The sequence below is a fragment of the Triticum aestivum genome, chromosome 6B, assembly GCF_018294505.1.
Source record: "Triticum aestivum cultivar Chinese Spring chromosome 6B, IWGSC CS RefSeq v2.1, whole genome shotgun sequence".
In the NCBI taxonomy this organism is placed as follows: domain Eukaryota; kingdom Viridiplantae; phylum Streptophyta; class Magnoliopsida; order Poales; family Poaceae; genus Triticum; species Triticum aestivum.
In genome coordinates this window covers 378,408,599-378,429,933 of record NC_057810.1, presented here as the reverse complement: position 1 = coordinate 378,429,933, position 21,335 = coordinate 378,408,599, and the positions used below count along the sequence as shown (strand labels likewise).

Genomic DNA, 21,335 nt, shown 5'->3' with positions numbered 1-21,335 from the left:
CATTTTTCCTTTGTAAAACGGATCATCGTTTTTGTTCGTATGGATCAGTTGTAGAACTTGAATGTCAATGTCACATAATTACATTTTGAATGGATCACCCTCTCCCATCTGGACTGACCACAAAACTTGCATCAGGAAACTCACAAAAACAAGGACGATTACAACGAGATCGACGAGAATGTATGAACCATACCATTTTTAGCTCAATAAATACTATACACGGGACAAGCAGAACTTATTAAACAAGATATTTTTGAAGTTTCTCACATTAACACTTTTTATAATACAAAACCGAATGGTTCACTTTTACCTCCTCTTTTTAAAGTATTACAAACTGATGAACTAAAATAAAATGGTGAGCATAGTGCATTTTTGTACCACATGGTAATAGGGGCACAATCCATGTGAATTGTATAAAAGGTAAGTACCCTATAGAGTTTGTATTACCATCACAATCAAAGTTCGTACTGACATAAGCTCTGGTCGTGCTCCGGCCAGAAAAAGATACATAAGTACACCGCGGCCAAAGTATTACAAACTAACATAATCAGCCACCTCACTAGAACAGAGCATCTCAGACTCCTGTTGCTTTTCCATGTGCAGGAGGCTTGTTGACGAAGCACGCAGTGACACAAGGGGGCCATGGTAGCGACACGCGCAGTGATGCAGGTCTCTTAACTGATGGTCGCGACGAACTCGGCCACCCTGAAGCCACGGTGTTGTACTGAGCATGGCGCTAAAGTTGAGTAGAACAATTAGGAATTAGGATAATTAGGAAACAACAAACTAGTGAAGAAATCGTGAAGTGAAACGAGTTATAGAAGACAGTATGCATTTTTCTCACTAAAACAAACTTCTATACTTGCATACTACTCTTTTTTAACTTGGCCGGCACCTAGTGCTCAACTTGGACGATGACCAGTGCTCAACTTGAATGGATGAGGTTGTCGTTGCTTTTTAACCATGAATGCTTCTAAAGACACTAGGAGTTGCTTCAAAACTGCTTTATACTTTTTAACATGAGGGTTCTCTCAAGCTGGGCCAAGAAGCAATGCATACATCTTATTTTTATTCTGCAAGAACGAAACACTCCAACAATTAACAACTAGTTTCAGTACATGCAGAACAATTTCAGTTTTGAGAACAAACTTCCATTGATGTGTTAAACTCTAAAATCTGTATAGAGGATGGGATGGGTCTGGGTACCTAGAAAATCTTGGCACGCTTTTACCATGAGGCACCTTCTCCCTGATGTTGAATAGAAGAATGTAGACAAAGAAACAATTCAATTTCTTTCTAAAATAAGAATTGAACTGAACAAAAATTAGATATTGAACTAAACTAAAATAAGAAACTAGACTAAATTAAAATAAGAAATGAAACTTAACTAGAATTTGAAATTGAACTGAAATAAAATAAGAGCTTTTCTTGCATATCCTGACTTAAACTTTTCTCCTAGTGAATTTTTTGTTGATATTTTTGTGTTCTTTATTTTCTACGTTCTTGCCTCTGAACTTTCTCGTAGTGCAAAATTTGTAGGCCATGATTAAAACAGAGAGGTATACGTGAACTTTGTAGCATTAGAGATCTGAACTTATGTGCTTATCACATTTGAGCTTCAATAACCTTTTTCGTAGATCCAAAACAAAAAAACAGAAAATACAACCACATGGACCAACACATTTGGAGGGAGAAACTATAGACGTACATCATGGGGTAGCAAATAATATTCACTCCAGGCACAACATTTTTTTAACTTCTTTTTGCATCTCGCAAACTTAAAATAAGAAGAAAGCAAATTAGAACACAAAGTAAGAAGAAAGCAGAGCACAGGTGCTTGTGCGGCATGGATCCATCAACCCTGTTGCATCCTAGTTCCAGCCAGCATGAGCCAGCACCTCCTAGATCGAGCTGCAGTAGTGCAACACAACGCATCAGAGAGATAAAAAGGTGAGTAGCAGCATGTACAGGAAGGGGAGAAAGCAATTATAGCACACGAGCATCCACGGGCAGAAAGAGATGCAGCAACGGCTGGACATGCGCATTGTCAATGGAGGGATGGTAGCCTGCTTTGTCGGGCAAAGACGCTGGCCCTCACCGTGAGGCACCGGCGACGGGGCGCGGCAGTGCTCGGGGGTCCCGGGGCAACGCGACGCGGGTTGGCAGGCTAGGCGTCGGGGTGGCGACCACGACGACTGTACTAGCAGACTGAATAAAAAGTTCAGAACTGGGAGCAAAGACCGTTGGAAACATGTTTACAATTTTACATTATATGATAAAAAACAAACTTAAAATACCATGCTAAAAATTCAAAATCTTCAGAGTTGGGTGCCTATAACTGAACCGACAACCCTTTTTTCTTGCAACGGAGTACCACAATACTAACTCGTGGCCTGACTGTAATCAAATACTAGAACCCATGGACTACGCATAACTACAAGCATAACCACAAGCACTTGTTTGTGCTATATGAAGAAGATGAAACACAAAGGAAATCGGACTCATCACAGGGAAGTAGATGAACCGAAAAGCATACAAAATATGAACTTGTGCATCTTTTTTTTGCTGCAACCTACAAAATAGGAACAAATATGAGAGAGGAGGTTTTGTCAAGCAGAACTTACCGGGGTCTAGCGATCAAACTTTTAAATGTTTGTGCTACCGAAAAGAGAGAATAGGAGCATGCCTGGACCAGATCAGCGGCTTCCTCTCATACGCCACAAGGGAAACACATACACAAACACGAACTGACCAGAATACACAACACGCCAGGCTAGATATATAAACTAATTACTTGTCTTCTTACAATGAACTGACAAGAACACACAACACGGCCGGCTAGCCACGAACTTCTTGAAGAACTCCCCTAATGTAGGTTTTTGGTTTTTTATGGTCTTTCAGTGTTCACGTTCTTTTCTGAACTCCCTGTCTTCTTGACTATGAACTTACTACGTAGAAGGATGCTCATGTGCTTTTATTAACCATAGAGGTAGCTTCAGAAAGTTAATTTTGTGGTGCACAAGACCAACTCCAATGGCGATTGAATGCAAAATAAATTGGTTCTTTCTTGCACCCATCTCCTAGCAATACCTCGATGTGCAGATGTGCAGATGTGCAGATGTGCACGCATACCTCGATGGCTTCGGAGAGTAGTCTAGGACGAGCACTATGAGGTCACTGCGAGGTGCCCATATTGCAGATGGACTTCCCGAGGATGCGCACGCCCAGGACGAACTCGTCTCCACCCCCGCCATGGCAGCCACTTCGCTTCCCCCGCTGATGGCTAGCAGGGCCACCCCGGCGTGGAGGGCGGCCCAGTGCCCTTACTTACAGATGGAGGGGTTGGCCGGTGGCGGTACGGCCGTGGGATCTCAGGGGAGAAGGCGGATGGATCTCGGGGAGGAAGGTGGACGGAGCGTGGGGAGGGAGGCGAACTGATTGCAGGGAGGAAGGAGGCCGGAGCGCGGGGAGGAAGGCGGCCAGAGCGCGGGGAGGAAGACGGTCGGAGCACGGGAAGAAAGGCAGACAGAGCGCGGGGTAGGGAGGAGGCCGGCGCGCGAGGAGGAAGGCGACCGGAGCGCAGGAAGGAAGGCGTCCTGAGCGTGAAGGTGGAGGAGGCCGGCGCGCGAGGGAGGGCGGCTGCCGGCGCGAGGGAGGGCGGCTGTCGTCGCGAGGTAAGGGCGGCGCCGGTGTAGGAGGGATGGAGGCGGCGGGGTTCGTGGGGAGTGACGGGCGTGGGCTCACGAGGATGAGAAGGTGGTGGTGGTTGCGGTGGGAGGTGGTGGTGGTGGTTGCGGTGGGAGGTGGTGGTGGCGGCGAGGGCCGTCGTGGCGGCGCGCTTGAGGCAAGGTCGGCCGGAGGCGCGCTGGGAAGAGGCCGGCTGGCGGCACGCTGGGAGGGAGGTCGGCCGGCGACACGCTGGGGAGGAGGCCGGCGCTGGGGAGGGAGGAGGCCGACACTGGGAAGGGAGGCGGCCGGAGCTGGGGAGGGAGGCAGCCTGAGCAGGGGAAGGAGGCCGCCGGAGTTGCGGGGGACGACGCCCGACGGTGGAAGGTGGAGAAGAATCGGGAGGCTGCAGGGTGGGAGTGGATAAGAGTTTTTCTTTTTGGGTTGGTTTTCTCGTTTCTGATGGAGGGCGCTGTATATAGTGGCCAGGGGTAACAGAATAATATTCTGTTATGGGCAACAGAATAGTCCAGCCCTAACAAACTCAATATCTCATATTCTAGACCAAACCGACTCTCCTAACAAACTTAGGTTTCCTAACAAACTTTGCTGTAATCTATCTGGACTCTGTTGTTGCCGAGTCCTTCTTTCTCTTTTCATAGTGACGGCCCCACATAACATCTCCCCCTCCCCCCCTGGAGCAACAGCTCGTCCGCGAGCTGAAAAGAAGGGTAGCTCTCCTGAAACTAGTGCAAGTCCTCCCATGAGGCTGACGATGGTGGCATGTCTTTTCAACATCGGCCGGATGCATGCGGACTTGGTGATACCCCGAGCAAAGGTCCAACTTGGAGAAGAAGCGTGCACCATGCAGCTCATCCAGCAGCTCCTCGACTATAGGAATAGGGAACTTATCTTTGATGGTGCGGTCATTCAGCGCCCTATAGTCAACACAAAGGCGCCATGAACCATCAGCCTTTTTGACAAGTAGAACTGGAGCCGAAAAGGGCGATGTCCTACGTCAAATGATGCCCTGGGCTTCCATGGTACTACATTGGGACTCCAACTTGTCCTTCTATGTCAGTGGGTAGCGATATGGCTGCACTGCAATCGGTGGAGTTCCTGGAAGGAGATGAATGTGGTGGTCATGTGATCGTGGCGGGGGCAGGCCGATGGGGCAGCAAAGACGTCGTCGAAATCTGCCAAGAGAGCCTCGGGAAGGTCGGGGCCTGATGATGCCCGCGGCTGCTTGCCACTGGAACCAGCTGTCACACCCTAGCTAGTCATGCATCAGAGTGTGTGCATCATGTTTAAAATTCCATTTAAATTGAAATGGGGATTTGTGAAACCCTCAGAATCATTTTGAAAATGACCCAAATAAAAATTTCTCCAAAAGGGTCCAAGAAAATGCTCATGTTGCTCTCTGAAAATATTGGACAGAGATAATAATCAAACCAATACTTTTAAGAGCTCATAGGTATTTATTTTGGGCATTTGGAATTAATGCATAAATTTTTACTTTGGAAATATATTAATTATATATATTAATATATGTCCAAATATTATGCCATTTATAAAGGAGCTCTGAAATAATATATCTAGCCCCTGCAAAAATTGGCATAAGTTAAATAAATGATTTAATATATTATTTAAATCAAAACAAATGTCAGAAATTAGAAAACAGAAAAAAATAAAAGGGAGAAGCTTACCTGGGCTCCTCCCTGTGCAGCCCAGCCAGCTGGCCGGCCCAGCCAGCAGCCGGCCCAGCCCACCTCCCTCCTCTGTCGTCTTCGTCCTCGACAGAGGGAGGGGAGTGTGGCCGGCGCGCGCGCGCGCCACCGCGCCACGCCACCTCTCTCCCTGCTTGCCTGCCCTCCCCTCCTCGCTCGATGCCCCGGACGACGCCACGCCTCCCCCCTGCTCTCTCTCACTCGCCCTCGGCTCTTCCCTCCTCTCCCTCGCTCTCTCTCTCACACGGCCGAACATCACCGTCGCCGCCGTTCGCCATAGCAGCCGTCTCCGGCCACCCCTCGCTCCCCCGACTAGCTCAGAAGCTCCGCCACAACCCCCTCTTCCTCCCCACCGCTCCACGGGCCTCCGGAAGCCCTGCATCGCCGCCACGTCGCCGTTCCCCCCTTCGGGCTCCGACCATCATCGCCGTCGAATTCGCCGTCTCCAGCGCGTCTCCGAGCCCGCTTCGACGCCCACTGCAACCGCGGTGAGCCCCCGAGTCGTTTCCCCCTTCTCCCCTGGTCTCTTTCGACCTCTAGGCCTTAGCCCCACCTTGGCCGAGAGCTCCACGCCGCCGGCGATGTCGCCGTCGTGGCCACGGTCACCGTAGCGCCCAACCGAGCACACTATCGTGCTCCACGCCTCACTAGGAGCACGCAGCACGCACCAACGCCTCCCCAAACACCCTGCAACGCCGACTCCGACCGCACCCGAACTCCGGCCGCCGCTCACGAGCTCGCCGTCGACGGTACCGGCCACCCCAGGCTCGGCCACCACCACCGTTCGACGCGCGGGAGCAAGGGCTCTCCAACGAGCCCAAGCACAGCCTCGCCCGTGCCCTGTAGCGCGATCCCGCATCACGCCGCCGTCTCGGACCTCGCCGGCGTCATGTCGCCGGTGGGGTTTGACTTGTCCGACCTGGGGTTTGACCCCCCCAGGGTCACTGACGCGTGGGCCCCGTCGGCCAGGTGGACATCATTAGCGCTAACCACTGTTAGTTAACCCCCTGACACTGACCAGTGGGCCCCAGCGCCACTAACCCCTAATTAGGATTAAACTAACCCTATTTAACCCCCTGTCACTGACGTGTGGGCCCCACACGTCAGGTTTGACCTCAGCCAGCCGCAGTTGACCACTGACGTCATGCTGACGTCATGCTGGCGCAATAATTATAATTTCTGGATTTAATTTAAATCAGGAAATTCCAGAATATTATTTAAACTTCAAAAATTCATAACTTTTATTCTGTAACTCCAAATTGGACAAATTATATATGAAAAATGATCAGAAAAATCCAATCTATCCATCTGTACTATTTTCATGCATGATCAAACAAGTTAAATTGATGTTTTAAGCAGAACAAGGAAAAGCACTTTAAAAGGCCATATTTGAATTTGAAATTTGAATCCTTGATTCAAATTTGTTCAAACCCTTCTGGTTTTAGTTGCATTAGCCCAACACACTCATATTGCCATGTTTCATGCATGCATCATATTGTTGCACATTGTTTGGTGATGGTTGTGTATCGGTGTCCTTTGCGACAGGTTCTGCCTCCGAGGAGTACCGTGTTACCCTAACGAAGAACCGTATCAGTGCATCGAACCATCAGGCAAGCAACCAACCATTTGATCATATCGATACAATCCCATGTTCTCGCTCCTGCTCTCTTTTACTGCATTAAGACAACGCGTTTCAAACTGCTGTGTGCTACGGTAGTTGAACCCATTTCCTCTGCATGACCTGTCATTGCCACAGTAACTAGATGAAACCCACTAGCATGTGTAGGAGTTGATTGAGCCATATGTATGTGTTGTTCCTACCTTGCTATGCCTGCTATGCTTAGAGTTGTGTCAGGTCTGGTTCATCTGGGTGATGGCTAGAGTGAAATGATTATGTCGGAAATGAGAGTGGTGTGGTGAACACGATTTGGTAAAGGTATCGATGAGAGGCCATGTAGGAGTACATGGTGGGTTGTTTCATTGAAGCCGATCTTAAGCACTGAGATCTGTATGTGTGATTTAAGATACAGCTACTACCATGCATTGGGCCCTGAAATATGACCCCGCTCGACTTCTTATTCACCCTAGCTCTCTGTCCAGGAGTTGCAAGTAGTTTCTGGTGTTTGTAGCCTACTGGAGGCCGTGGACAGCGCTGACCGTAGGGGTGGGCTGTGATGCGGTAGGTACGTGGCACGGTGTACCGAATACCCGTTAGGTATCCCGGGAACCCTGTTCACATCGTTCGGGGCCGTATGGGAAACCTCGGCCGGACTCCCTGCGGATGGAACCTGAATAGGCGATAAACCTGGACTAGAGGCTTAAGTGTTTAGGTAGGTCGTGGTCTACACCCACGTCGGCTTTCGCTTGAAGTCTGCCGAGCACATGTCGTGTGCAGACGCTAAGTGGTGGAAACATGTATGAAGAAGTACACCCCTGCAGGGTTATCATAATCTATTCGAATAGCCGCGTCCGCGGTAAAGGACTACTTGGTTGCCTATACAGTTCATAGACAAGTAAATGGAAACTGCTAAAAGCCTCAAGATAAGTGTGAGTGCCGAGGATGGCTCTTCCGTAGGAAGACGGAGGTGGATCCTCGGAAGTGTATTGAATTGGTGAGTAGTGGACTCGTGTGCGCAAAACCATTTCAAGTTGGAGTATCGTAGGATAGCCTAGCCAAGAGTCAAAGCTGGCTTGCTGCAATAACTCCACCAACCCTTCTTGATAATATGCATGTATGTAGGATCTGATGTAAGTCTTGCTGAGTACCTTTGTACTCATGTTGCTATAATCTACATTTTACAGAAGACGCTGCAACCCCTTCTGATGGGTTCTATGTAGACGTTGACATCAACGAGTAGGCTAAAGACCCAGGTGGTGACCCTGAGCTTGTGAAGGACCACGTAGTATAGCTAGGCTTTCCAAGCCTCTTTTATTTTACTAGTTGTCTGTACTCAGACAAGTTACTTCCGCTGCTGGTTTGTATGACTGTATGACTTGTATGTTGGGTCGTGAGACCCGTACCTTGGTGTATGTTATGTATGGCTCCCTGAGCCTTAAATAAAGTACTTGTGTCGTAGAGTCATGTTGTGATGCTTCGTTGTATTTGCACATATCGAGCATATTGTGTGTATGATTGAAATGCTTGGTATGTGTGGGATCTGACTATCTAGTTGTTTATCTTTAGTAGCCTCTCTTACCGGGAAATGTCTCCTAGTGTTACCGCTGAGCCATGGTAGCTTGCTACTGCTCTGGAACACTTAGGCTGGCCGGCATGTGTCCTTCTTCGTTCCTGTGTCTGTCCCTTCGGGGAAATGTCACGCTTTGAGTACCGGAGTCCTGTTAGCCCGCTACAGCCCGGTTTACCGGAGTCCTGCTAGCCCAGTGCTACAGCCCGGACCCACTTGCTGATGACCGACACGTTCGAAGCTGGGTCATGGATGCCTGTCCCTGTAAGTCTGTGCCACTTTGGGTTTACGACTAGTCATGTCAGCCCGGGCTCTTTATCATATGGATGCTAGCGACACTATCATATACGTGAGCCAAAAGGCGCAAACGGTCCCGGGCAAAGGTAAGGCGACACCCGTGGGAACACCGTGCGTGAGGCCGCAAAGTGATATGAAGTGTTACCGGCTAGATCGATGTGACATCGAGTCGGGGTCCTGACAGCGTTGGCATCAGAGCCGGACTGCCTGTAGGTTCTCCAAGCCAAACTGGTCGATGTTGAGTCTAGAAATTCTTTAGTTATATGTAGGGGAATTGTTTGTGGGTTGGAACGTAAGGCTCTTTTACTTCTCTATCTTATGACATTCTGATCTGAGTCAGTCCACTCTTCTACCGGGGGTTAAGGAATTAGGATCTGTTCTCTCTATCAGGATCACGTGTTACTAATCAGTAGTACCTTATAAGTTTGATGGATACAAGCCTAGTTCAGTTCTACTACCACATTATGTTGTTAGAATGGATTCAGAACTTTGATATGATGATGTTGAGTGTGTACGAAATCCTTTGTCAAATGTCTCAAATCCTTCTTGAGCATTTACAGCTGTTATGCTGCCGAAATTTTGCTAGAAATTCTAATGCCTTTGCATTATGATTATGCTTTCAGATGGCCACTCGCGACCTCAATCAAGTGGTTCGCCTGACTCGATGCCTAGACGTACCCGGCCATACTGCCAAGTTGGTCAGGGTAATGACTGAGGCTGGATACCGCTGGTATCCTGAGTACACGGTCGAAGAGCAATTCCGAGACTTTAATCAAAGCCAGTATCTCTGCACTGTCAGGATATTTCCATCTTATCCTGGATCCACCGAGCCTCTTCACTGCTCCTATGGACTCGGGGTTACTATTGAGATGGCTGTGCAGGACGCCGCCTACTCTATGATGACCATTATGCGAGTCAGATCTGGTTTATTTCGGGACTCTGATTTCCGGTATATGCCAGGATCACTTCCGGGAGCACAAGGGTATCTCCAAGCTATCTATGCTGACCCCACTCAGGAGGATTCACGGACTCGCACCACTGCTGAGATGCTCGAGGATAAGGACCGTGAAAAATCGGGCCTTAAGGTTAGAGCTCTTCAATACCCGTGCTGACCACTAGGCCACTTTGACTCGGTTCGCACCGGCGGTGCAAGCTGGATATTCGGATATGCGCGATCTCTATCCTGTGAGATCTGCTCTGCCGGACGTGATGGTTTGGCGTGATGTAGGAGGCATCACCCCACCTCGCGGTCCCCGCAGGCCACCGTCTGTTGGTCCAAGACCTCATCCTAGCCCCTATGGTCCACAAGCTCCGCGAGATCGTCTGTTTCCGGATGATCATGTTGAGCTTCCAGGCTATGGAGGTGACTTCTACGAGGACTACTACGGATCGGTCTGAGTTAGCGATAGTATCACTAGTTCGCACTAGCTGTGTCGTCTATCGTCCCGAGTGACTCGTGGGATATGACCTAGTTTGTACTCTTTCCGGAGGTGTAGAAAAATAATGTATAGGAGCTTGGAATGCCTCCGATGAGATGTAATCCTCTTTTCACCGTAATAGTACTTTGTTTGGTCTTGTACTAAACCCTGTATGGTGTGTATGACGATGGAATAAAGAAGCAGCTTCTGTGTCTACCATGTCATACGGATGATCATCTTGCATTTTGAGTTATTCCTTACATTTTTATCCTATGTCGGAATCTTGTCATCCTGACTAAATCATTGTCTTGTTTACCTAGGATGGTCAACACGCGCGCTAACCCTGCTTCTCAAGAGCAGGCCGAAGGCAGTGAAGGCAGGAATGAAAATCTGCCTCATCCTCCTTCACTAGCCGAGGTTATGATGGAAGCTGAGAGAAACAAGCGGGAGACCAACCGTTTGTTGGAGCGTATTGAACAGAATACAACACACAATCAGAGGGCTAACGTGGTGTCACTCAGTGATTTTATCAAATTACATCCACCCAGGTTCACACCGAGGCCATCTTTCCAGGCGCCTCGCCCTGTTCAACAGTCTGCACCGGCCAAGCCCTATGGGGGTCCAACTAACAATGCTCCTCCACGTACCAGTTCCGTGACTTGTTTCAAGTGTGGGGAATCTGGTCACTATATGCGTGAGTGTCCCCAGACCAACCCCAATCAATCTGCTAAGGCTGTTGGCCGTGGCAAGCCGACAGAAAAAATATTCCACGCCAAGCCGGTCACCGCTTCACGTGGCCATGTCAACTGTATCTCTGCCGAAGAAGCTCAAGAGGATCCCAACGTCGTTCTCGGTATGCTTCTTGTTAATTGCCACCCGGCATCTGTTCTTTTCGATACAGGAGCCTCTCATTCTTTTATATCTGAAAACTATGCTCGCTTGCATAACGTCGCATTCGGTGATATGCCAACCTCTATGGTAATTCAAACTCCGGGATCCAAATGGCAAACCTCTAGAGTAAGCCATGGAAATGAAATCCAAGTCGACAGACTTGTCTTTCTCGCATCTTTGATAGCCCTTAAATCTTCAGATATTAATATCATTTTGGGTATGGACTGGATGTCAGCTCATCAAGCCAAAATTGATTGCTTCTCTAGGACTGTTCAACTCACCCATCCTTCGGGGAAGATAGTCAATGTCTTGACCCGAATAGCCAAGCGACAATTATATTCTCTTAACGCCAGCCCTTTGCCAGACCTTGAGGACGTGCCGGTAGTCTGTGACTTCCCGGATGTCTTTCCAGAGGAATTGCCAGGTGTTCCACCTGACAGGGATGTTGAGTTCGTAATAGACCTCATTCCAGGAACCGTTCCGATTGCTAGAAGACCTTATAAGATGGCACCCCTAGAACTAGCCGAGCTTAAGAAACAACTCGATGAGTCCTTGAAAAAGGGTTTCATCCGACCTAGTTCATCTCCGTGGGCTTGCCCCGTTCTCTTCGTCAAGAAGAAGGATGGTACGGACCGGATGGTTGTAGATTACCGACCTGTCAATTTGGTCACAATCAAGAACAAATATCCGCTTCCCAGGATCAACGACCTGTACGATCAGCTCGCTGGATCCTCAGTCTTCTCCAAGATGGATTTGAGGTTGGGCTACCATCAAATCAAAATCAGAAATGGGGACATTCCTAAAACGGCCTTTATTACTCGTTATGGCCAATACGAGTACACCGTCATGTCCTTCGGTTTAACCAACGCTCCAGCCACCTTTTCTCGGTTAATGAACTCAATCTTCATGGAGTATTTGGATAAATTCGTCGTAGTTTATCTCGATGATATACTCATCTACTCCAAGAACGAGGAAGAACATGCCGAACATCTAAGGCTAGTGTTGAAGAAACTTCGAGAGCATCGCCTTTATGCCAAATTTTCTAAATGTGAATTTTGGTTGCCAGAAGTGACCTATCTAGGTCATGTAATATCTGGTAAAGGTATTGCTGTTAACCCTGAGCGAGTTCAAGCCGTCCTTAATTGGACTCCACCTGAATCGGTCAAGCAAGTTCGGAGTTTTCTAGGCTTAGCGAGCTATTGTCGTCGCTTTGTCGAGAACTTCTCCAAGGTTGCCAAACCTCTAACCGAACTCCTCAAGAAAGATAAGAAGTTCGAATGGACTCCACAATGTGAGCACAGCTTTCAGGAACTGAAAAGACGCCTGACCTCTGCTCCCGTACTGGTACCGCCAGACTTCTCCAAGGACTTTGTTATCTACTGCGACGCCTCGCAACAAGGACTAGGTTGCATTCTCATGCAAGATCGACACGTAATTGCTTACGCTTCACGGCAATTGCACCCATATGAGGAGAATTATCCTACTCATGATCTAGAGCTTGCAGCCGTAGTCTATGCACTTAAGACTTGGCGACATTACCTCCTCGGTAATCGTTGCGAAATATTCACTGATCACCAAAGTCTGAAGTACATTTTCACCCAACCGGATCTGAACCTCAGGCAAAGACGTTGGGTTGAGTTGATCACAGACTTCGATTTAGGGATAACCTACACCCCAGGGAAAGCCAACGTCATGGCTGATGTGCTAAGTCGTAAATCTTATTGTAACAATCTAATGTTACAACAAAGTCAACCGATTCTCCATGAGGAATTTCGTAAGCTTAACCTTCACATTGTTCCTCAAGGATTTCTTTCCACTTTGGTAGCAAAACCTACTCTTACGGATCAAATCATTGCTGCCCAAAAGCGAGATAAGGGAATATCTAAAATCAAAGAGAACATTGCTAGCGGAGGTGCTAGTTATTTCTCCACAAATGATCATGGTGTTGTGTACTTTGAGAACCGCCTAGTGGTTCCCAAGAATCAGCATCTACGGCAGTTGATCCTTAAGGAGGCTCATGAATCTCCTCTCACCATTCATCCCGGTAGTACTAAGATGTATCAGGACCTACGCCAAAGATTCTGGTGGACTAGGATGAAGAGAGAGATTGCTCAGTATATTGCAAATTGCGATGTTTGTCGTCGTGTAAAAGCAGAGCATCAACGGCCTGCTGGCACCCTTCAACCCTTAGCTATTCCTGAATGGAAATGGGATAAAATTGGTATGGATTTCATTACCGGTTTTCCCAAGACCAAGAGAGGGAATAATGCTATTTTCGTCGTGGTCGATCGTCTTTCCAAAGTAGCCCATTTCTTACCTGTTCGTGAGAGTATAACTGCTAGTCAGCTGGCAGACTTATACATCTCCCGAATAGTGTCCCTCCATGGTGTTCCTTTGGAAATTAACTTGGATCGAGGAAGTCTTTTCACCTCTCGATTTTGGGAAAGTTTCCAAAATGCTATGGGAACCCGTCTCTTCTTTAGCACCGCCTTCCACCCTCAGTCGAGTGGTCAAGTGGAACGCGTCAACCAGATTCTAGAAGACATGCTTCGAGCCTCTGTTATCTCATTCGGAATGGATTGGGAGAAGTGTCTTCCCTTTGCCGAATTCGCTTACAACAACAGCTATCAATCTAGCTTGGGTAAAGCCCCTTTTGAAGTTCTCTATGGACGACGGTGTCGAACACCCCTTAACTGGTCAGAGACCGGGGAAAGACAATTCTTTGGCCCGGACATGATTCAGGAAGCAGAAGAACAAGTTCGCATCGTTCGTGAAAAGTTGAAAACAGCCCAATCTCGTCAAAAGAGTCAATATGACCGAAAACATAAGGCTATGACTTTCGAGGTTGACGAGAAGGCTTATCTTCGGGTCACCCCTCTGAAGGGAACCCATCGTTTCGGTATCAAAGGCAAATTGGCTCCTCGTTACATTGGACCTTTCCGCATTCTCGCCAAACGAGGAGAAGTTGCCTACCAGTTGGAACTACCTCCGCATCTCTCCAGAGTCCACGATGTCTTCCACGTTTCTCAACACAGGCGTTGCTTCTCGGATCCTATCCGTGAAGTGGACCACGAAACGCTTGATCTCCAAGATAATCTTACATATCGAGAGTACCCCGTTCGTATCCTCGATCAGGCCGAACGTATCACCCGACGTCAGAACATCAAGTTCCTCAAAGTACAATGGTCGCACCATTCTGAGGATGAAGCAACTTGGGAAAGGGAGGATCGTCTTCGACTCGAGTACCCCGCCTTCTTCCCGGAGGAACCCAAATCTTGGGACGAGATTCTTTTGAGTGGGGGTGAGTTGTCACACCCTAGCTAGTCATGCATCAGAGTGTGTGCATCATGTTTAAAATTCCATTTAAATTGAAATGGGGATTTGTGAAACCCTCAGAATCATTTTGAAAATGACCCAAATAAAAATTTCTCCAAAAGGGTCCAAGAAAATGCTCATGTTGCTCTCTGAAAATATTGGACAGAGATAATAATCAAACCAATATTTTTAAGAGCTCATAGGTATTTATTTTGGGCATTTGGAATTAATGCATAAATATTTGCTTTGGAAAAATATTAATTATATATATTAATATATGTCCAAATATTATGCCATTTATAAAGGAGCTCTGAAATAATATATCTAGCCCCTGCAAAAATTGGCATAAGTTAAATAAATGATTTAATATATTATTTAAATCAAAACGAATGTCACAAATTAGAAAACAGAAAAAAATAAAAGGGAGAAGCTTACCTGGGCTCCTCCCTGTGCAGCCCAGCCAGCTGGCCGGCCCAGCCAGCAGCCGGCCCAGCCCACCTCCCTCCTCTGTCGTCTTCGTCCTCAACAGAGGGAGGGGAGTGTGGCCGGCGCGCGCGCGCGCCACCGCGCCACGCCACCTCTCTCCCTGCTTGCCTGCCCTCCCCTCCTCGCTCGATGCCCCGGACGACGCCACGCCTCCCCCCCTGCTCTCTCTCACTCGCCCTCGGCTCTTCCCTCCTCTCCCTCGCTCTCTCTCTCACACGGCCGAACATCACCGTCGCCGCCGTTCGCCATAGCAGCCGTCTCCGGCCACCCCTCGCTCCCCCGACTAGCTCAGAAGCTCCGCCACAACCCCCTCTTCCTCCCCACCGCTCCACGGGCCTCCAGAAGCCCTGCATCGCCGCCACGTCGCCGTTCCCCCCTTCGGGCTCCGACCATCATCGCCGTCGAATTCGCCGTCTCCAGCGCGTCTCCGAGCCCGCTTCGACGCCCACTGCAACCGCGGTGAGCCCCCGAGTCGTTTCCCCCTTCTCCCCTGGTCTCTTTCGACCTCTAGGCCTTAGCCCCACCTTGGCCGAGAGCTCCACGCCGCCGGCGATGTCGCCGTCGTGGCCACGGTCACCGTAGCGCCCAACCGAGCACACTATCGTGCTCCACGCCTCACTAGGAGCACGCAGCACGCACCAACGCCTCCCCAAACACCCTGCAACGCCGACTCCGACCGCACCCGAACTCCGGCCGCCGCTCACGAGCTCGCCGTCGACGGTACCGGCCACCCCAGGCTCGGCCACCACCACCGTTCGACGCGCGGGAGCAAGGGCTCTCCAACGAGCCCAAGCACAGCCTCGCCCGTGCCCTGTAGCGCGATCCCGCATCACGCCGCCGTCTCGGACCTCGCCGGCGTCATGTCGCCGGTGGGGTTTGACTTGTCCGACCTGGGGTTTGACCCCCCCAGGGTCACTGACGCGTGGGCCCCGTCGGCCAGGTGGACATCATTAGCGCTAACCACTGTTAGTTAACCCCTGACACTGACCAGTGGGCCCCAGCGCCACTAACCCCTAATTAGGATTAAACTAACCCTATTTAACCCCCTGTCACTGACGTGTGGGCCCCACACGTCAGGTTTGACCTCAGCCAGCCACAGTTGACCACTGACGTCATGCTGACGTCATGCTGGCGCAATAATTATAATTTCTGGATTTAATTTAAATCAGGAAATTCCAGAATATTATTTAAACTTCAAAAATTCATAACTTTTATTCTGTAACTCCAAATTGGACAAATTATATATGAAAAATGATCAGAAAAATCCAATCTATCCATCTCTACTATTTTCATGCATGATCAAACAAGTTAAATTGATGTTTTAAGCAGAACAAGGAAAAGCACTTTAAAAGGCCATATTTGAATTTGAAATTTGAATCCTTGATTCAAATTTGTTCAAACCCTTCTGGTTTTAGTTGCATTAGCCCAACACACTCATATTGCCATGTTTCATGCATGCATCATATTGTTGCACATTGTTTGGTGATGGTTGTGTATCGGTGTCCTTTGCGACAGGTTCTGCCTCCGAGGAGTACCGTGTTTACCCTAACGAAGAACCGTATCAGTGCATCGAACCATCAGGCAAGCAACCAACCATTTGATCATATCGATACAATCCCATGTTCTCGCTCCTGCTCTCTTTTACTGCATTAAGACAACGCGTTTCAAACTGCTGTGTGCTACGGTAGTTGAACCCATTTCCTCTGCATGACCTGTCATTGCCACAGTAACTAGATGAAACCCACTAGCATGTGTAGGAGTTGATTGAGCCATATGTATGTGTTGTTCCTACCTTGCTATGCCTGCTATGCTTAGAGTTGTGTCAGGTCTGGTTCATCTGGGTGATGGCTAGAGTGAAATGATTATGTCGAAAATGAGAGTGGTGTGGTGAACACGATTTGGTAAAGGTATCGATGAGAGGCCATGTAGGAGTACATGGTGGGTTGTTTCATTGAAGCCGATCTTAAGCACTGAGATCTGTATGTGTGATTTAAGATACAGCTACTACCATGCATTGGGCCCTGAAATATGACCCCGCTCGACTTCTTATTCACCCTAGCTCTCTGTCCAGGAGTTGCAAGTAGTTTCTGGTGTTTGTAGCCTACTGGAGACCGTGGACAGCGCTGACCGTAGGGGTGGGCTGTGATGCGGTAGGTACGTGGCACGGTGTACCGAATACCCGTTAGGTATCCCGGGAACCCTGTTCACATCGTTCGGGGCCGTATGGGAAACCTCGGCCGGACTCCCTGCGGATGGAACCTGAATAGGCGATAAACCTGTACTAGAGGCTTAAGTGTTTAGGTAGGTCGTGGTCTACACCCACGTCGGCTTTCGCTTGAAGTCTGCCGAGCACATGTCGTGTGTAGACGCTAAGTGGTGGAAACATGTATGAAGAAGTACACCCCTGCAGGGTTATCATAATCTATTCGAATAGCCGCGTCCGTGGTAAAGGACTACTTGGTTGCCTATACAGTTCATAGACAAGTAAATGGAAACTGCTAAAAGCCTCAAGATAAGTGTGAGTGCCGAGGATGGCTCTTCCGTAGGAAGACGGAGGTGGATCCTCGGAAGTGTATTGAATTGGTGAGTAGTGGACTCGTGTGCGCAAAACCATTTCAAGTTGGAGTATCGTAGGATAGCCTAGCCAAGAGTCAAAGCTGGCTTGCTGCAATAACTCCACCAACCCTTCTTGATAACATGCATGTATGTAGGATCTGATGTAAGTCTTGCTGAGTACCTTTCTACTCATGTTGCTATAATCTACATTTTACAGAAGACGCTGCAACCCCTTCTGATGGGTTCTATGTAGATGTTGACATCAACGAGTAGGCTAAAGACCCAGGTGGTGACCCTGAGCTTGTGAAGGACCACGTAGTATAGCTAGGCTTTCCAAGCCTCTTTTATTTTACTAGTTGTCTGTACTCAGACAAGTTACTTCCGCTGCTGGTTTGTATGACTGTATGACTTGTATGTTGGGTCGTGAGACCCGTACCTTGGTGTATGTTATGTATGGCTCCCTGAGCCTTAAATAAAGTACTTGTGTCGTAGAGTCATGTTGTGATGCTTCGTTGTATTTGCACATATCGAGCATATTGTGTGTATGATTGAAATGCTTGGTATGTGTGGGATCTGACTATCTAGTTGTTTATCTTTAGTAGCCTCTCTTACCGGGAAATGTCTCCTAGTGTTACCGCTGAGCCATGGTAGCTTGCTACTGCTCTGGAACACTTAGGCTGGCCGGCATGTGTCCTTCTTCGTTCCTGTGTCTGTCCCTTCGGGGAAATGTCATGCTTTGAGTACCGGAGTCCTGTTAGCCCGCTACAGCCCGGTTTACCGGAGTCCTGCTAGCCCAGTGCTACAGCCCGGACCCACTTGCTGTTGACCGACACGTTCGAAGCTGGGTCATGGATGCCTGTCCCTGTAAGTCTGTGCCACTTTGGGTTTACGACTAGTCATGTCAGCCCGGGCTCTTTATCATATGGATGCTAGCGACACTATCATATACGTGAGCCAAAAGGCGCAAACGGTCCCGGGCAAAGGTAAGGCGACACCCGTGGGAACACCGTGCGTGAGGCCGCAAAGTGATATGAAGTGTTACCGGCTAGATCGATGTGACATCGAGTCGGGGTCCTGACACCAGCGATGCCGCGCCAAGTAACACTAGAGCTCCCGTGCCAGAATGTCATGGACAGGCGGCTGAAGTCCCAGAGGACCGGCCCCAATGTTGTGAGCCAGTCGGTGCCAAGTACCACATCATATCCATCGAGAGGTAGTGCGTAGAAATCAGCTTCAAAAGCCTCAGTAGTGATGGAAAACGGTGCACGGCGAAACACACCAGAGCAGGGAACCCAGTCGCCATTAGCCACCATAACATGCAAGCCCTCCTTTGGTTGGAATGGCAGCTGGACGCGCTCTGCTGCTGCGGTGGACACGAAATTGTGGGTGGAGCCCGTGTGCAATAATGCGCGCAGAGAGGCTCCGCCAAGGCGGATCAGAACCTGCATCGTCTCGGAGGACGCAACACCGGCAATTGCATTGAGATCTTGGGGTCGTCCATCCCATCTTCGGTGTCCATGCCATCATCCGCCTCTGCTATCTCCAGGTGGAACAGACGCTTACAGACACGATTGTGCCCCCGTACATACTTGTCATCACAGTTAAAGCACTGCCCAGTGCGGCGGCGCTCGTCAATTTCCTCGGGTGTCAAACGGCAAACCGTGCGCCCAGCTAATGTGACGAGACCAGGTGGATTTGGCTGGCCGGCCAACGCCTGAGTTGGTGGTGTTGGAGGAGTGCCTGCCGCAGGAGGGGGTAGGAGGCCACGCTGAGCCGGAGCATGATAGGACCGGGAAGGTGGCGCGGATGAAGCGGCCGTTGTGGCAACGGCCTGTTCCCGATGCTCAAAGGAGCGTGCCAAACTCATAGCGATCTCCAGGGATTGCGGTCCCTGAAGCTGGACATCGATGGAGAGGGGTTCTTGCAAGCCAGCCGTGAAGAATTGGACCTGCTGACTCTCGTTCAGTGGGCCTGCACGGGTGAGCAGTGCAAGGAAGCGCTCTTGGTAATCTGCCACAGAACCGGTGCACCGGCAGGCCGCTAGCTCGCCCAAGGGATAGGAACGCAACGGTGGTCCAAACCGGAGGTCCAGTGTTCAGAGAAGCGTCGCCAAGATGGCGTGCCCTCATCGCGCTCAAGGCGCATATACCACTGTTGCGCGGTGCCGTGAAGGTGCAAGGCAGCGAGCCATACATGCTCCTCATCCATGGTGCGCTGTCCACGGAAGTAGTGCTCACATCTGTTGAGGAAGGGCAGAGGATCTGTCGTGTCGTCGAACGATGGAAAATCCAACTTGTGGAAGCGGGTGTTCCCCATCGGTCCGTCTTTGCGTTGTTGGAGGATCTCGGGTGCTTGCGTGTGGAGAATCATCTGCTTTTGGCCGGTCTCGATGCGACCCAAACGCTCCTCCAAGGCCTCAAGGCGCTCAAACTTCTGCAGGATCTCGATCACGAGGGCCTTGGTTTCTTGATCATCCTTGGAGCCACTAGAGTCAGACTTGGCGTTGTCGTCCACCATGGGTACTGGAACACCTGGACGTCTGATACCAGATGTTATGGCCGGCGTTAGCCAAGGTAATGACGAGGTAAGGACGATGGAGGGGCAAGGTCTTGGCCTGGCCTGCTCCACGCTTGACTGAGGGAGATAGGAAATAGATTGATATATTGCTTGATTCCTCCAATACATGTGTGTGTGTGTGTGTGTGTGTATATATATATATATATATATATATATAAACTGATGGCGTTTGCCCCTTATTCAAGCTACTAGCTAGTCCCTAACAAACTCAATATCTCATATTGTAGACCAAACCGACTCTCCTAACAAACTTAGGTTTCCAAACAAACTTTGATGTAATCTATCTGGACTCTGTTGTTGCCGAGTCCTTCTTTCTCTTTTCATAGTGACGGCCCCACATAACATCCTATCCCCAAAAACTACTTCTCGCTGCCGAGCTAAATCATCTAATTGATGGGAAATCTTACTTATCAATTCTTGAATACTTTCCGTGCTGTTTGTAGTGTTCCTCGCATAAGCCTGATGATCTGAATAGAATGCCATTTCCAAGAGGATAATCCAACCTGCAAAAAAGGAAAAGAAGACAAAAAGATACTAACTAGAACAGGGGTTAGTGGCTAGAGATATATCACAAATATATGTCACAAAATGAAAACAAGAAAAACCTAGTCTATAGCCTAACACGGCCGCACGACGCTAGTTCCCCGGCAACGTCGCCAAAATGATCAATTGTATTATAGTGGGGGTTTTACGCCCAAACTACGGATGTCGTGTTCTCCACAGGGACTAGGCGACGACAACTACGCTCGGCTAAAGCTAGGTGACAGAATTTAGATGATGATTGCAAGGAAATATAAACCTAAACTAAACAAAGTTGTTCCCGAAGATTATAGAGAATGAAGAAACAAACAAGTATAGGAAAGGTTAAGATATTGTTCACTGTCTTTTTGATATTTTCACAATTCTTGAGAATATAAGATTCTAACACAGAAGATCAACAACAGCGAAAGGGAAATAACAGGGTAAGATCACATATATATAACATATAAGAAAAAGACAAGACTAAGATAATGGGACATGGAGAAAACTATTTAACACAACAACACTATATATAAATCAAAGATACTACAAACTGAACAGGTTTCTACAGCAACCACAGTATATAGGGAATAGATTCAACTAATTTTCACACAGGCACAAGTCTGAAACTAAACAACAGTGTGTGTATGTGTGTTTGTGTGTGTGTGTGTGTGTGTGTGTGTGTGTGTGTGTGTGTG

The 21,335-nt window shown here is 48.7% G+C and overlaps 2 protein-coding genes across 2 annotated transcripts; both read right to left on the bottom strand.

Annotated features, from left to right (window-relative positions):
• Positions 1-388: 388 nt before the first annotated feature.
• On the bottom strand, positions 389-3,352 carry LOC123137207 (uncharacterized). Its single transcript, XM_044556828.1, has 3 exons — positions 3,133-3,352; positions 1,207-1,248; positions 389-736 (listed from the first exon to the last, which is right to left on the bottom strand). Exons 1-3 carry the CDS (start codon positions 3,252-3,254, stop codon positions 532-534), a joined length of 369 nt encoding a protein of 122 aa, XP_044412763.1. The 5' UTR covers positions 3,255-3,352; the 3' UTR covers positions 389-531.
• Positions 1,207-20,058, bottom strand: LOC123139226 (vegetative cell wall protein gp1). Its single transcript, XM_044559027.1, has 3 exons — positions 19,691-20,058; positions 4,484-4,604; positions 1,207-4,201 (listed from the first exon to the last, which is right to left on the bottom strand). The coding sequence occupies exons 1-3, from the start codon at positions 20,056-20,058 to the stop codon at positions 3,284-3,286; spliced, it is 1,407 nt and encodes a 468-aa protein (XP_044414962.1). The 3' UTR covers positions 1,207-3,283.
• Positions 20,059-21,335: the final 1,277 nt, after the last annotated feature.

Coding starts and splice junctions, on each gene's coding strand:
- LOC123137207 (XM_044556828.1), bottom strand. CDS start 3,254: ATGGCGGGGGTGGAGACGAGTTCGTCCTGGGCGTGCGCATCCTCGGGA. Junction 1,249..3,132: donor TACTCTCCGAAGCCATCGAG/GTATGCGTGCAC, acceptor ATTCAACATCAG/GGAGAAGGTGCCTCATGGTA. Junction 737..1,206: donor AGCGTGCCAAGATTTTCTAG/GTACCCAGACCC, acceptor ACTCAACTTTAG/CGCCATGCTCAGTACAACAC.
- LOC123139226 (XM_044559027.1), bottom strand. CDS start 20,058: ATGGTGGACGACAACGCCAAGTCTGACTCTAGTGGCTCCAAGGATGAT. Junction 4,605..19,690: donor CACGGCACCGCGCAACAGTG/GTATATGCGCCT, acceptor TGTTGACTATAG/GGCGCTGAATGACCGCACCA. Junction 4,202..4,483: donor TTTGCTCGGGGTATCACCAA/GTCCGCATGCAT, acceptor TGAGTTTGTTAG/GGCTGGACTATTCTGTTGCC.